General features: G+C 38.5%; 1 protein-coding gene across 6 annotated transcripts in view; it reads left to right on the forward strand.

Moving 5' to 3' along the window:
* Positions 1–17,574, forward strand: part of SH3D19 (SH3 domain containing 19) — an 84,078-nt gene that overhangs the window by 10,938 nt on the left and 55,566 nt on the right. For all 6 annotated transcript variants that reach the window (XM_088163769.1, XM_014888241.2, XM_014888242.2 and 3 more), the window contains exon 2: positions 7,842–7,881. Coding sequence is in view for 2 of the 6 variants with exons in the window: in XM_014888241.2 (XP_014743727.2) it covers positions 7,842–7,881 (40 nt within the window). In the remaining 4 variants the exon portion in view is untranslated. The remainder of the gene's footprint in view (positions 1–7,841; positions 7,882–17,574) is intronic.

Below are 17,574 nucleotides of genomic sequence, written 5' to 3' on the forward strand. Positions count from 1 at the left end.
AGAAATAAGTACTTTCATTTGCCTGGTACATTTTTTCTGTTTTTTTAGATACTGCTTATTTTAATAGTTGAGTATATTACAGTCCTTTATTTTCATACATTATTTTATTTCTCTCCGTGTCATTTCATCTCCCCAGTCTCCAGATTCCTCCCACAGTGCAGACCTATGCACTTACTTGCACTCACTATCATGTCTGATATCTAAATTGGAAGTAACGTCACCTTTATTCTGTCAGTGGCTTCACAGGATGAAATAGTCAAGAAAGAAATTTTCTTATTTATTTTAAAGCCAAATTAGTTTCCTAATATTCAGAAAGGGGAGTGTCTTCTGAATTGCTGTTCAGCACTTGGTTGTGAATCTATGTCTTGCCCACATTGAATATGACAGCTTCCAAGGGCTTAATCCATAAGATTACGCTGGAGACTTTTGTTGTTGAGGTTTGCGATCTCAACGGTGTATTGTGACAGGTGAGTGTACCTACATACAGGTGTTCAAAGCTAGAGGCGCTTTTGGTGCGGGATGTTCTGGTTCTCAAGCAGGGCAAAACCCTGAAGAGGGAAATAATGGAATAAATTTGGATCTTTCATATTGTGTATGAATGTTTATAAGATGGTCTGTTAATACAGTGTCAGAAGGACAGATTTATTCACAATCTAACTATTGGCATGTACTGCGTGTGTGTTGGCACCCTGTGACAGGCAGGCATAGGTAGGACTGAGTGAGCTCTGTGGTCTAGATGAGGAATATGCAGAATCTCTGCAGGAATGCTAAATCTCTGATATGGGAAGAAAAAGGTAGTACAGTGCTCTTGAAAGATAATTTCCTTTTAATGGCAATGCTAGCAACATCAGAGAATTATTTCTCTGAAATGCCTAGAGAGGAACATATTTTGTGGTTGTAATTCTTCTGTTCATCAAAATGTTGAGACAATTGGTACTTTCTTTATGAAAATATAAAAAAATTAAGTAGTAGGGCTCATCTGGAGTAGCTCCCACTGTGATTGTGATGGTATACTGATGTTATACCTCTGTCTAGTTATACCTGAAGTGCGTCATCTAAGAACTACATTACACTGATTAGCTGGGATGTCTTTTATGAAGATGTGGGGATTTATACTTTTCGGAGTTGCTGATTTTTTGAAAAAAGAGCTTTAGAAGCAGCTATATCCTAAATTTCAGTCTTAAACAACTGTGGTAGAAGGCAAAAGTGTGGTAACATATGTATGTAGTGGGTGTATTTCATTGCTTTTATACTTTGTTTATCATTTATGACTTAAAAACAAGACTAGTTCCCCGTGCTGAGTTTGGTCTAGGTTCTTACAGCACAAGCTGTTTAGAGAAATGGTGAGAGCTTACAGTCTGTTTCCTTTCTCTTTTGTTTTCTGTGTCAGCCCCCTCTTTTGCGGGCACATATGCTCACAATTGATGCACACACACTTTCGCTGTTGCAGTGCAGGAGAAATGTAGGAGCAAGAATGTGTGGGTGGAACTTCAGAGTCACAAAAACAAATCAACAACAAATGTAGCATTGGCAGATGTGGCCTCTGCTGTCCAGTAAAATCCTTTTTTCACTAATATGTTGTGCACTTTAAAGTGCACTAAGGTGTTAAAGGTGGTTATAGTTTATTTTTAATCTTTTCAGCAAGGTAAAGATACTATAACCTAAAGTCTTTGGATAATTACACACTTTATGGTGGTTAGTAGGTTTCAAAAGTAAGTACTCGACTGCAGAGGGTCATTGTGTTCTCATCTATGTGTTAGGGTACATCCCTAGCCATCTATCAGTTGTGTTTAAGAGTGAGAGGAAAAAACCTCTACTCCAAATATAAAAAACTGCAAGAATGCTTTGTGCTTGCATACTCATTTACTGTTTACCACTAAAACTGACAGACTACTATAATTTCATTCTGGGGGTGTTACAATGTAACAACATTCTTCCTGGACTGTACTGCTCTGGAAGTCAACAGCATGCTGTAGAATTTAAAGTAAGTATAAAAACTGTTTCCCTCTACAATTAAAAACTCTGAGCACATCCTGATTTTTGTAGGCTTTTGAAGTAAAGGGAAAGCTATACATAAAGTAAATTTTAAAAGTTTCTTCCAAGCATCTCATTAATCTCTTCTTGAGCCTTCTACTTTTTAAACAACTGATAAGAGACTCTGCTGTTAAGATATTAAAATACGTAAACAAATGTTCAGTTTTATTATATGGCTGTTCCTAACAAAATTGATCAAAATTTATAGTAGACTACACAGTGGAATCGATTTACATTGTTCTGATTTCTTACTTGAGGAAAGTGCTGAAAAGAAGGAAGAGTGGCTTTGAGTCACAATATGCCTTAACAAACAGAGGCAAAAAGTTGGCAGTATCAGTTATTGCTTGTCTCAGTGCAAATAAAGCAATTAGTGTTGAAAATCCCACACAAATGCAGATCACTTTCCCAGAAAATGTGCAATTCGTTAGAGTGAGAGCCCCATCTATGCTGCCAATTAGAAATGAAAATTTGGGTTTCTTGATGGAGTTGTCTGACAGGGACTAGTGCACCATTTAGCTATGATTACCTGGGTCTAGATGTATATAACTAAAATAGTGGCAGGAACCATCGCATTTCTGATACTTTCTAAACCTGCTGTATTGGTCTTAGCATCTGGGTTTGTTAAAGCCTGACAGCCTTCAAAGCTCATTGGGGTTTGATGCATTGATGCATTCAGATGCATCATCAGATGAAACTTGTACAGCCTCTTCCAGTAATTTGTTTATCCTGAAAACATCACTTCCTTTTACATTTTGGTGTTGCCGGCACTGCTTAAAAGCCCATGTTTCCCATTGCTTGGTTTATCTGGAGGTTTGCCATTGTTACAGTAGCATGTCATGCTTTCTTTCCTTGTGAAACCACTGCTGGGCCGTCTGGGGCTAAAAACTGCTGGGATGGAGACTACTGGTTGCTCTAACTACCTATTTTCCTGAAGAGTGTTAGTGTCCTGCCTCTTTTGCTGACTGGTCAATTCAACAGGCATAATTAAACTGGAAGATACAATATTTCCCAGAAATGGGAATGGTATGCCCCCCTTTCGTCTCTTCAGCCAATTCAGCTTTTAAGAGATCAAGCTGTGAAATGGAGTTAAAAGTGGGAAGTTACCAGCCTCGAGGAGGTAATTGCGTTGGAGGTTCCCTGGTAGTTTTGCAGTTTTGAAGTGGCAGAATGTTTGTTAGCTTTCCACTCATTTTTCAGCAACATTTTATGTTTATACTTGAATTTTTTTCTAGTGAGAGCAAACTTTTCAGTTGAAGTAACTCTTAGCAGCAAGATGCTTTGAAGAAGCTTGCAAAATAAACAGAGGACAGTAATGGCTCTACTTAGTGTGAGTTGCCTTTTTCCTTTTCTTTGCTTGTCTTCCAGAAACAAGAGTGATTGCCTTAAAAGATAATGTTTTCTGCATTGGTGGTCTTTTTGGCGAAAACGTAGCTATTTCGGGTTTGTGGAGCAACTGTAATGATGTTGACATAGTTATTTTTCTCCTGATGTTATGTTTGTATTTTCCTTGAGAAGGAAAACTGTTCTATCATATTAAAAACAAACAACAAAAGAAGCTAATTTTACCAAACTTGGAGTGTAAGAGAATCACCTTTTTTTCTGAAAGCAACTGGAACATGGCATTTTTGTCTGTCACTCAGCCTTTGAATGCTGAAAAAAGGCATAAGGTGTCCCTGCTGCTGCTGAAATATACAGAGCGTGATTTTTGTAAAGAAATGCTAGATTTGCCAAACAGTTATGGTATGAAGAGCATGTGAGGTTTTGGAAAACCTCTGGGTGCCTCTTGGGGACCCACATTGTCAGGTTATGTTCTTCTTTAAAAAGCGAAGCAGCTAATAGTTGCTATAAAGTTATTTATTGTAGAAGCACATCAGTCTCAAAAGCGAAAGTCACAGACAACAAAGTCCATGCTAAGTTCTAGCTTAGAGTCCCAAACAGAAGCAGAAACTCCCTGTGGTTCCAGCAGGGCCAGAGGAGCTGGGCAGCTCCTATCTTCTTCTTGGGTGTTGATGACAGCGGCGAGAGCAGAAACAAAAGCAAAGCAAAAGCAATGGCATAAAAAGCAATGGCAAAAAGCAATGGCTCTTCCCGAGCATGTTCTTTTATAGGAACTTAGAAGCAAGCTAAGACACAAACCCAGACCACTACTTCTTAACCTATTATAATTCTAGTTTCTTAGCATGCCAGGCTACGTATAGACTACGTACATGGCCTGTCTTATTCTAACTGAAAAATGTAAGCAATATTCTTAACTCTAACTCTGTTATGTCTGAAGCTAGGTTCTTGGAGCCTCTAAGGAAACACTAGTATGTTTTTCAACCTTCACTAGAACATGTACTACTTCTCAGGCATCTAACACCTTTTACTCACTAAAAGCACTTAAAACTTATTTCAATTACTTACTCACTTATGCTACAACCTAAACCTTTACCTCTGCTTTGTGTGTGAGAGGCTTAACATACTTCAGTCCATCAAATGGCTTTAATTCAATCCCTGCATTCTGCTCTCTCTCTGAAGGATTCTGAGAAACTCCTGCTTTACTGACTCCAACAAAAGCAGATCTTTGTGCCTTAATGTTTTCCTTGATTCTTCTGCTGTGCTTAGATCTGGGCAACAGTCTTCCCAACTTCAGCCAGGGGTCTCTGACTTCTTCCACCTCATCTGCTCTACCTGCTAGATACTTGGCTTCTAGCACTCTCTCCTGCTGCTGAACAAGGCTAATATATTCTCTTGTATTGCTGTAATTTTATGAGAGCAGCAAAGGTTTTGTAAACAATAGATGTGAGTATGAAGTGGAGAAAAATCTTAAAGTATGGTCTGCAGGAGATTGGAGCATAGTCAGTTCTTGAAGATTGAGGGACTGCAGATTTCTAACTATGCAAATTGTGGACTGGAGGACAGGCAGAAAGAATTTGATGGACTAAAATAAATTTAGGATTCTCCAATCTCGTTCTGTAGCTTGTAAGTACTAGCTGCTTATGAGCTCCTAGCATATTTTACTACAGCTACATACGCAGTAAGGAATTTAATTACTTTTATCAACAGAAGGATAGGGAGGACAGTACTGGTGTCTTGTGTCTGGAGGGTAGTATCTGTCACTGGAAGTGGCTTTTTTTCCTGTGCATTTTCCATGCCAGAGTGCAAACTGGCTTGTTTGTTCATTATAAGTGCTAGTCCAGCAGCATTCAACGTTTACTCTGATCTGACATACAGTTTTGGCTTCCACAGTTTAGAATTGAAGAATATTCAGTTTTCTGCTAGAAGGGTATCATGTCCTGTAATTTTTTATAGCAATTTATATCTTTGATATAGAGGAAAATCTGTAGTGCAGAATTTAATTTTCAGATCTTTGTAACTGTGCCGTCTTCTTGCTTATTTCTGTTAGAAAAGATTACAAAGAAATCTCTCTGCTGTTGTGGTAACATGTATAGAGAAGAGAGGATTAGTTGTGGGCATGCACTTTTGAGACTCAGCTTTTTCAAGTCAAGGATTTGCCTACAGAATGAAGAGATAAGGTGTGTGTGTGTGTGCGTTTAAAAAAAAAAACTTGTTTTTTCTAGGCTTGCTTTCATATTCTAGTGTTTCTAGAGATGTGTCATTATTTGAATTGATGCTTGTACCTAATGCTAAAACAGCATTTCATATTGCAAAATTTACAGAATCACAGAATCGATTAGGTTCGAAAAGATTTCTGAGATTGAGTCCAACCTACAACCACACCACCTTGTCAATCATACCATGGCACCAAGTGGCCATGTCCAGTCTTTCCTTAAACACTTCCTGGGACAGTTACTTCACGACCTAATTGCCTCCAGGCACCTAACTGAAAGATTGAACACTTTGAGTCTCTTGTTACACTTGAAGCTAAAACAAATTTAAGAGGTTAAAGTCACAGCAAACTTAGTGAGGTAGAGGTTTTAGTTCTATTTTAAAATGGCTCTTTGCATGTTGGATTACAATTCATTCTTTTCAGGAAGATCAGTATGCATGTGGATGGTGTTCTCTCACTAAGTTTATCAGAAAATAAAATGTGCAAAACCAAATGTAATACTGAAATCTTGAAACAAGAATGAAAATAAAAGGGAAAAGAGAATCTCACTGATTTTCTGAATAAGCAGGTTGCAGCACTATGGGAGGGCTGTGGTGGATCTGCTGGCTGGACATGGGCTATATGGAAGAGCTCCCAGATGTGCTTACATGTGCTCTGACTCGATTTCTTCCTTCTCACTACTTTATTCACACGATTGATCGTTTCAGCAGTAGGAGGGCTTTGTCTGAATACTGTTAAGATTGTGGCTGCATACAGAGCAGGAGGCACTGAACAAGCAACAGATGTCAAGCAGATTTCAGTAGGAAGTCTGGTCTCATTTTTTCAGGGCTCACAGGCAAGGAGGTTACATGGTAAGGATGGGAGGAGTGTATGTTTGAAGAACTGCTGCTGCAACTCTGATTTGACCTATTCCAGAGCTATAGCATGCTACTTCTGTAGCAGAGTTGCACACAGTGTGATGAAATGGAGATCGCTGTGAGTCAGGAAGACAGTAAATTATAACTGTGTAGCTATGACAGCTCAGTAGGACCACCTATGGATGCAAAAAGCATTACATACTTTTAAGAACCCTTGACATGAGATAATTTTTTACCAGTTCAATGAAAACTTAGTCAAATGAGCACATAAAGCTTGGAGAGGAAAATATTTCTTTTATACAGGAGATAAAACTGCACAGACAAATGTGTGCTGTCAGCAGAACAAATTTTATTTCAAATGCAGAGCTTTAAGATTGAAAATATAATCTGTGAGAGTGAAAATTTTTTTAGGAAGACTTTTCTGTATAGACAAGCTTTTCAGTAAAGTGTTTATTAACACACAAAAATAGCTTTCTGTTTAAAATACACAGTATCAAATTAGAAGCAAAATTACCATCATCAGTGGAGATTATATGCAGCGGTAGGAATTACCTTGTGTTTTTGTAGTGGATCTTTCCACATTAAAAGATTAATCTCCCCTCTAATTTTAGAATATATTCATTTTAGGTGGACAAGTCTCCATTTTTCAGATAGTTCAAAAGTCATGCAGTAAAAGATATTCTGGACCTAAAATATGAACAATAATACATGAATTCTAATATCATAGCACTGTGGTTATTTTGTAATGCATGTATGATAATCATAACTCTTGGGAGAAGTATTTTATACTTTCATTGCGTACTGGAGCTTTTGTGTAGATTTTTGTGGGTCAGTCTCATTAGTCCAAATAAGCTACTTGAAATACTTACAGGATAAACAAAACACTTTCTAAAAACACAAAAATTCAATATTTGGAACCCCCAGAAGTTGAAGAGTTAATGGTGGGGTTGCACTGGATTCAAGTTATTCGCAGATGTTACTGCAACCAGCTGCTGATTTTTCTCCCATCCTGTCAGGGAACTCTGCCAGTCATGATTCATGGAACGATTTTTTTGCGCTGAGTAATCTGTGGTTTTTCTTTTTTCCGCTTCCCTCTCCCTTATTTTTATCCTGAACTAAAGCAGTGTTCATTCCAGCTAAAAGGAGGAGAAGCTTCTAAAGCATTAATACAAAACATTAAATACACTGGGTTCTGGGTGGAGGAGTTGTAACAAGCACTAAACTTAAGTAATTTTACTTGGTTTTAGGGAGTCTAGTCCAGTGTAGGAAAACAGTTTTAGAACAGAATCAGCTTTTGATTTTGCTAGTCATGTGGTTTCACAGTGCTCTTAAGACTTCTGTACTAGTATTGCTAAAGAACATCCAACTTCTGTGCTGATATTATACTTCCTTTCTCACAGATCGCTCAGAAAGAAATAAACCAGACTGCCGCTCTTCAGGGTAAGAACTGTATTTCTCCATTTACTCTTCCCTTTTCATTATTTTTTTTCCTCCTTATTTTTTCCTTTTATTGGGTGAACTAGGAAATTGGCTAGAAATATAATAATGTCATTCTTTTACTTCTGTTTTGATAACAGGAATGTAATACCAAAATAAGTTTGTGTTAAAAATAATTGTTTTATATTCCTTATGGGCAAATTTTTTTTTCAAGAAATTAATAGGACTTGCTACATTGTAATTGTGTACACTTAAACTCCAAATGCTTGTTTATGTATCATGCACAGGGTTGTTTGGTAAAACCGTGGTTTGAAACAAGAAGCCCTTCATTTGCTACTTTGAACTGCTTGCTTCTATAGCAAGGAAAATAATTCTTAGTTCAGTCAAAAATAGCAACACTTTATTATTTATTCCATTAACTCTGATCCCATCACACCTAAGGTTTCCCAAGAAGCAGATGAAAGTGTTTTAAACAAAACACTCGTGCACACACATTGTGTTTATTTAGAATTTCCATCAGGACTTGCCATGAATTTCTAGGCTATTGATTTGCAAGGCTGTGTTTTTCCTTAAGCTTCTGAATATTCTGTAGTTATTCTTATCCTCTGATTTTTAAATAATCTTTTTCTCTATTGCCTCATTTTCAAACTCTCTCTCTATCAATTCTTCACTGGGAAACAGGATTTTGTCCATGTCATGTGGTGGATAGTAGAATTTTAATGAACTAAAGTGATAGAGCAGACCAGCAAACACTGGCTCTCCCATTCCTTTGTGAAAAGTCTTTCCAAAAAATAACTCCTGGTGTCCAGGTTTTTGACATGACCTGACCTTTTCATTTGACTTTTACAGTCTAATTTTTTTTTTGGTACATTTTTACGATACAGTGGGCTAGCATTTATAGCTGGAAGAACAGTGTAGCATTTTCTTGCAGCACACTTGATGCATTGCATCAGTTGTGTGATATGATGGGAGAGGATGTTTTTCCCTTCTCTCTTCCATCTGCCACAGCACTATAGTTGATTCCAGCAGTGTGTTTAAGTTGCAGGGGAGTATTACCTTTTTCTTTGAATCCTTTTATCTGCTTAAAAGCTCAATCACTGCATGTGCTTTCTTCCTTTAGTACTTAAAAATATTAAACTTTTTTCTTTTCTTAAAATGATGTGGTTACAGCCTAAATGTTAGAACTTCCATTAGATCATGTTATATTGCAATAATGCCAAATAAATCCAAACCATTATCAAAAAGAGATACAATTTTATCAAAATGTATAATTTAAGGTTGAAACAGCTTCAGTCTCTTCCCCTTTCTTCTCTCTAGTTCACTCTCACCAGTACCTTTTTGCTCTGGAGTATGTTTTAGAAGTTTGAATTTGGACAAAAAGTAAAGTAGAACACCAGATTTTTTTCCATGGAATTGGCAAGTCAAATATGGACCAGCTTTAGCAATAAAACACTGCCCTAAGTTGTCTGGACTACAGTCTCCAAATTTTCATGTAAAAAGCACAGAATAATTAACAGTATAATGTAGCTTGCTCATAATGTTGAGAGAAATGCAGCTTTCAGTAGTCTTTCATTCTTGTCACTAGTGCATGTGCTTCTTGACCAAAACTATGCATCTTCTACTCCCTTCTCAGTCTCACTGGCCATTGTCTCAGGAGCTTTGAGGAAGAAAAGCCACTATTTAAAGGGTAGAGTTGTTTTGTGCATGATTCACTGCTGTTTCCAGACTGGAACAGGAGCAGCCTGCCTTACTTAAATGATGTACTCTGCTAATGGGTATTACTACACACATTTGTTAATCTCTCATTATAGTTGGAAGCATTATTCTGTGGTGACAAACTGCTGGGTGAGATTCTTATCCCGAGTCTGGCCATTTCATGCCTAGGGAAAAGACCTGCAGTTGCATCAAGGCCAGAACCCCTTAATACAATACCTGAGGGAAAACTAAATTGTGAAGTATGCAAGACTAAAACTGAACTGCAAAGCATACTTCTCTTGTAACATGGGCAGCATTTCTGAGCTGTTTGAATTCTACTGGGGATGGTTTTATGCCATTTTGTGATGAGCTACTTCATTTAGTACACTATCCTCTCTGGGAGCAATTCATGACAAGGGAAGAAGACAATACAGTGGTCGACAGGCATCTTGGCTGCTTATTCCTTACACTGCATGTTGAGGGATGCATATCTTAAAAACACAAGATACTATCCCTCTCATGATCTCAAGTGGAAAAAAATGACACTGCAGGTCTTGAACTCAAGGTCTAGAAACAAGAGTTTCTGCACTAGAATTCCTTTGAAATACTGGAGGTGGACATGGGGTGACCAACTGACAAGATGAAGAAATAAGTAGTGAGCCTTAAGAAAGGTAGATAACCTAAGATGAAATAGCAGATGTAGATGTTTCCAGGAGAGAGCCAGAGAAGCAGTTTATTGTTGAATATAAAACTCTGGTGAGATCTTGCCCAGAAGTCTGTCAAGTCTAAGTAAAAATGTGGAACACTGGGATAAGAAGGGACAAAAAAAGGCCTAGATATCCACCACCAACTCTTCATCATGCATTGTAAGGTTAGGTTTTGGTCTGGAACATAATCATCATAATAAAAACGTAACAATATTTCTTATGATTTCAAGGGTCTAAAGCTTGACCTTTCCAACCTCCTATTTTTATATATTTCTCTGCCTGTGTGTTTCTAGATGTATTTCAAGCTTGTGTTTGAGTCTTTGCAGTATTAGGGATGAATAGTTTATATACAGTGAGACAAGGATCAGTTTTAAAGCATACCTTGGACATAATACATTTGCAATGGAACATATATAAAAAAACCTGTTCTAGGTAGAACAGTATCTAAATGGTCATTAACATAGTTACTTAATTATAGGATGATGCCATTTAGAAGAATTTTTACAGCAGTATCAGGAACTCTGACAAATATTCTGGTTTGGTTATTAGCCTATCAAATGTTTCGCATGGGAGACATGCTACAGAAAGAGGGAACTTTCTGAGGGTGATACAGGGATCTAGCACAGAATGCGGAAGAAATCTGGAGAGTGAATGAACCAAAGACCATAGATAATTATTTAAAGGGAAGGAAACAGACACTAGGTAACAGTTACAAAATGTGCATTATTATATTATCTTCAGCTTCTTTTGGCAATTATCAACCATCTGACACTCAGGAGAGTTTAGAGAAAGCAAGGAGTAGTAGAACAGGGCCTGTGTATCTGTTTTGTGCACTGCTCTGCACTGATTTTTTTTGGTAAATATAGCACATTAGTAAGATCAAAACAAATGTTCACTGAATCGAAATAAAACCTATTGCTATGTTAAATTTTAATCAAGAAACATTTAGTTTTATGAGCTAATAGCCGTCCTTCAGTTGTTACATTTCAGACAGTATTAAAATATATCTCTGCTGGTAACATTGGTCTGTAATTATAATTCTTGATTTTACTGTCAGGTCATTCTTGTACTGCTGTCTCTGATAGCTTCAGGTCATATACTGCTGTAACACAGGTCAATTAGGTCAAAAGAAAAAAGAAAAGTAGATCTTTATTCCTCTAAATGTTTTCAAACTGAAAATTATATTATAGAAATAGAATAGAATATTTCAGGCATCTGCATATTTGCAGTTAATCTCTGAACATGAGTAAAGCTTGTAGAAGGAACTGGATTTTTTTTTTCTTCTTTTGGTTAAGGATTATGGATGAAAAAATCCTTTAATGCAGCCCTGTAATTTGATACGTCATTGTAGTTCCCTTGACCTTGGAGATGAGAGGATGAAGGTAGCTAACAGCTGCAGCAATTTATTGAGAGATTTAGTAGGGTATCAATCACTTGAAGTCAAGTAAGAAAATTTAATTTTTAGAATATCAGTGTCTACTGTGAAAAATGGGGAGGGGAATGAAAAGAATCATTTCTAGAAACAAATCCTAGGTTTTACTGCATATAGTCTGCCTGCTGACTGCAATGTGCTTAAGTTCTTTTACAGCTGGTTGCCTTCATTTGATTGCAGTAAACTAAGCTTTTTTTATTTAAAATTCATCAAGTCAACAATGCAAATAGACAAGAGTTTTTTGTTCCTTTATAAACAAGCACTTGCAGTGGTTGATCAAAGGGGCTACTGATCCCCTTAGTGAAGTTCTGGTAAATCAAGTGATCGTTTTTATGAATGGTATTTTGTATCCGACTTTTGTTTTAGTTGTTTGGGTTTTTTTTTAGTGTAGCAGAATTCCATTCGTGAAAGCTTCTCTGCATTTCTATTTCCACTGCTATATAATGTTGATTTTGTGAAATTGCGTTTAAGAATTACTGCAGTAACAGTCTGACTATATTTTAATCATCTGTGAAGCCTGAAAAGACATCCTTTAATGAAGATCTTAAGCGTTTAACAGAGCATGAAGGGAATCTTAAGGCACTGGCTTGAGAATGTGGTGGAACTGTCCCTACTTTATAATTAAAATGAGGTGGTTTTACAAATCAATATGCTTTTGAGGTCTTCAGAAAAAAGACAGTAACAGGTTTTCTATGTTGTAACCATTACAGTTTAGTCATTTAATAGTTTCACAGGATCATAGAATGTGAGTTGGAAAGTATCTACAAAGATCATTGAAATCCAGCCCCTGGCCCTGCACAGAACCATCCCCAAGTGTCACACCATGGGCCTGAGAGCATTATCCGAATGATGCTTGAACTCTGTCAGGCTTGGTGCTGTGACCACTTCCCTGGGGAGCCTGTTCCCAGCCTGGTGCCCAACCACCGTCTGTGTGAAGAACCTTTTCCTAATATCAAACCTAAACCTTCCCTGACAGAGCTTCAGGCCATTCCCCCAGGTCCTGTCATTGGTCACCACAGAGATCGGTGTCTGCTCCTCCTCTTCCCCTCATGAGGGAGGTTGTAGTCTTCAATGAGGTCTCCCCTCCGTCTCCTCCAGGCTGAACAGACCAAGTGACCTCAGCCACTGCTCACACAGCTTCCCCTCAAGGCCCTTTGCCATCCTTGTTGCCCTCCTCTGGACACTCTCTAACAGCCCAATGTCTTTCTTATATTGTGGCACCCAGAACTGCCCCCAGCACTCGAGGTGAGGCCACCCCAGTGCAGAGCAGAGCGGGACAACCCCCTCCTTTGCCCAGCTGGCGATACTGTGCCTGATGCCCCCCAGGACAAGATTGGCCCTCCTGACTGCCAGGGCACAATGACTCACATTCAACTTGCCAGGACCCCCAGCTCCCTTTTTGCAGCACTGCTCTCCAGCCTCTCGTTCCCCTGCCTGTGTGTTACATCTATGGTTGCCCTATCTGAGGTGTAGAATCTGGAATTTGTTAAAACTTATATTGTTCATGATTGCTCTGTCTTAATCAGAGGGGCAGTGTGGAGAGACTTCTGCTGCTTCTTTACTGAGAAATCACAGAATGGTGAGAAGGTCATGCAGGTCATGTAATCAAGCATTGCTCATAGTGGGAAGATGCTGATACTAGATGAGGCCCATGATGTTTTGTTAGAGCCAAGATTTGAAAATCTCCCAGGAGCAAGAGATTGAGCCTTCTTACTTTAAGTCCACTCAGAGGCTGCTTGTCTCTCATTTAGTAACTTTATTTCCAAATGAAAGTGCTGTGGGAAACACTACCAAAAGAAACAGTCTAAGCTGAACTGCTTAATATCCAGGAGGACCAAAATTGTTCACACAAGCATCCTGAAGTACAGTTTTTTATCATTTGTTTAAAACCCTTGTGTTGTCTACTAGCAATGTCTGAACAGTCTTGTCAATGCTTCTGTTTTACACAGGAAAATTCAGGCTTTTGCCCATCCTGCCGGTGTTACAGACTGTAATAGAGATCTGAAGTCTGAGACTTTGAACCTTGCTGGCACTCCATCTGAATGGGAAGAGTTGTGTGTAGAAGAAAGAATGAATGTTGGGGGATATTTTACTGGGATATTCTTACTCGTTACATTTAGCTTTTGCAATTTTTAAGGCTAGGGAGTATCAGGTTACTCTTGGTCTAAGCATGCTTTTAGGCTGTGAAAATAGAAATGTCCTGCTTTTGTACCCTCCCAGTAGGTAAGAAGTTGGGGCAGTTCTAAAGAGTATCTAGTCTCCTTTCCAAATCTTTGGGGTGCAGTTTCAATTGCCCTGAGCTATGCCTGTGTTGCTCCAAGAAGGAAAGGTCTCATTCTATCCTTTGGGCTGCTGTCAGTGCTCATGCAGTTAGTTGGATCAGAAGGCTGATCTCCAGGGGAAAAAAAGATAGCTGTGTCTCCACCTCACAGATGAAGCAAGTTCAGCATAAGAGGGCAGAGTGATTTCTTGCAAGTTCCACGATCAATCAATGACAGAACTGGAAGCAGGGGCTCTGAGTTTTGACTTTCTTGTTGTTATCTTAAAAGTAGAGTCATGTGACCCCTTTTTTTTCATTCTGAGAGGTGAATTTTGGACTCATTCACTCAGTGCAATCCCACAGGTTAGAGATTTAAACTGGTGCAGTTTGGAATTGGAATCTACTTATGTGTCATTCTTTTGTTTATCACATGTTTGTCATTAGCACGTGCTTTCACATTGGCGCTGTTGCTTCTGGGAGTAGAATAAGCTGGAACAATTTTGTGCAGCATGTTTCTTCGGTTGCTTCTTTACCACAAGAAATCATTTTGCTTAATTTTTAATTTGCAATGTTAATTTTTACTCTGCTCAGTTTATACTTACCTGTAAGTGAGGAAAAAAAGAATCACAGGTAGAGCCGAGGAATAAATGGCAGATGGCTTCAGCATCATTTTGGCAGTTAGGGATCACAAGAATATCTAGAGCCCGGTCCTTGGGGTGTTTGTTTTAATGTTGCTAATTCACAACTGTTGTGTTGGCGATTTTTGGCTATTCTTCTCACAGATAGCAGTAAAGAATTATTGTGAAGGGTGTATCCTAGGCAGCCTCCTTGATCCCTTACTCCTAAACAGAGAAGAGGGATTTGTTTTAATAAAAAGAATGCTCTGCTCCTGGTTTCTGCAAAGGGAATTCCGAAGGACTGTTTGTTCTGGTGCCCTGCACAACTCCTTCCATTGTCTGCTCTCCAGTGCTTATTCCAATTCAAAATGGAAAATAACACTGCAAATGAGATGGTTGTTGAAAGAATAAAGAGAAAAAGGCTCACACTCTGTCTTCACTGAAAGAATTTCCCTGCTTCTTTAGGCATGTTGTGTACATGAGCAAGTTTCACCATCCCATCATCTTTCAGAATAGACTCCTATATAAAGTACTGAGGACCATCCAGACATGTGGCCACACTCCTCGTGCATTAGGAGAATGTTCTGGGGCATGAACAACCATTATAGACATTAGTTCTAAAAAAGGTAGTTTCAGGAAGGACACAATTGCACGTTTTAAGCCAAATTAATCAGTCATGGTTATAATTCTGCCTCTTTATAATTATTTTTTCTCCCCTAGACATCTCAGTGATGAACAGTAGATGAAATTTATGTGGTAGCTGAGAAGGAGGGCTGGGAGAGAATTCTTTCCAAAGGTATTTGTAATATTCTCAAAGAAAACAGAAAAGGAGGAGGAGCTGCTAAGGGAACCTACAGAATATGTGTCAGGGCTCAGGTGACAGACTCAGCAGATGGTAAACTTAAAATGCAGAAATAGTAACTATTAGGTTGTCTCTGAAAGAATTTCATGTGGATATTTTTTAAGTGTGGGAGCTTTTGTTTATTTCCCTAAGGATTTATGTAGATTTCTGTCTAGACTCAATATCTACATTTTCCTTTGCTTCTGGAATTTGAGTGGGAGAGCTCAGTTTGCAGTTATATTATATTCATTTTCATGGCCTCTTACTCTAATGTGCACAAAAGAGAAGAGATTGCTATTTCATTCTTTCTTTTTTTCTCTTTTTCTGTACTGCTCACCTATTTTGTAATTTCATTGTAAGTTATTTCTTTGATATCTTTGTTCTTTATTCTGGTATAGGGAATCAGTTACCTTAAGTAGCAGCATCTGATATGGCAGGTTGAACATTGAGATGATTATTCAAGTACTCTTCTAAAGCATGTTACAATTGCATTCTTACGACATCATGGGACTAAATTATTGCTGGTGAGGCCTGGCACATTGATAATTTCTTCCTCTTAACTGTATTTTAGTATAATGTACAGTATAATGTGCAGTTTGCCCAGCTGTACTTTAGACTCTGATTCTGTTGTTTGTGAGAGATTGCATTTCTGATTTTGCTACAAAATTTCTCTGTTTAAAAGTGGTATTTTGCTCAGCGCAGACATCACCAGTTGAATTTAAGTCATGTTTGTATACTGAGGTTGTCCTAGTTTTGGCCATTTGTGACAAACCACAGGCTCAGCTGAGCGAGTATTAGCCCCTAGTATAGACAAGGATGAGCTGGTTTTCACCTGTTCCAGCTGCTTCAGCTTCAAGAAGAGAACTAATATCCAGTGATACAAAAAGTCATGTTGCCTGTTCCCTTGGAGGTGACAGTCATGGCAGGTCACCAGCAGATCTCATGTCACAGGAGGGTCCCCTGCTACAGAGTATTGAAGTTAGACCATGCAACCCTAAATGTGGAAAGTATTCATAGTAGTATGGTCTTTATGAATATGCATAGCTGCATCTTAATCTTGGGAGCATTGTTACAAGAGGCTTGTCATCTGACTATGGTGGACATTGCCATCTCCTGAGACTTGAGGCAAAGGTTGACTTCTAATTAAAGAGAAAGTCCAAATCTAATCAGGGTGTGTCTTGGGGTGATTATGTCTTTGTTTGATTTGCCAATTTAAATACACTCATTTTTCTGTTGTGAGACGGAACCAGGAGCAAAAAGCAAGGCAGGCTTAAAACTTGAGAGAGTATAAAAAAAGAAATTTATTAACTACACAAACAAAAGAGAAGGGAAAAAAAACCTAAATTCAGAATAAGACTTTTTTTCAGACCCTTCCTTCCTTCCCCCTCCTAACTTTCATAACAACAAAACAAACATATAACAAATACTTCGGTCAGTCTCTAATTTAGTCTTTTTCAGTTCACTTCTGGAGAGAGGAGTCTCTTTTTTTTGAAAGCTGTAGGGATTTTTCCACAAGAAAGAAGAAGACAGTCTTCTCGTGGTTTCATTTTTCACGATTTGCATCCGCCCAGGAACCTGCAATCGTGGCACTCCTCCCAACTTCACAGCCTTCCCGAAGCTGCAGATGTGGGCCATGTCTGTTTCATGGGGTATTACTTTTAAGAATGAAATGTTTTACAGCAAAGGTTCTCTTCATTTCCTTTCTCTCTGTTCAGGCTTCATCCTCAGAAAACCGAAATTCCTTTCTTTCCTCAGGGCAAAGATTCTCAACACAGGTGTTTTTTGGTCAAACCATCTATCAAATGGAACATCTCCATCCCCCCATGTCTTTTTTCATTGCTTATAGGAATATTCAGTACATCAGTTCATCCTTACAATTTTTACAAAAAGATTTTCAGCCATCTCAGCATTTCCTCATTCTCCTTTCATTTAAAAAATTTAGCTGACTTCAGAAATCTTCTTCTTCCCTTTCATATTCAAGGAAATGCTGGAAGTTTTGCAAATCTTATCTGAGCACTAAAGTGTTAAAGTTTAACACAACTACAAAAGTTGGGCCAGGCTCAGGCTGCGCTGTGGGGGGGCGGTTGAGGTGTCAATCAGCCTTTCTGGGGCTGGGCTGCAGCCCCACACTGCTCATGGCCACC

This window comes from Sturnus vulgaris, chromosome 4, assembly GCF_052056855.1.
Source record: "Sturnus vulgaris isolate bStuVul1 chromosome 4, bStuVul1.hap1, whole genome shotgun sequence".
In the NCBI taxonomy this organism is placed as follows: Eukaryota; Metazoa; Chordata; class Aves; order Passeriformes; family Sturnidae; genus Sturnus; species Sturnus vulgaris.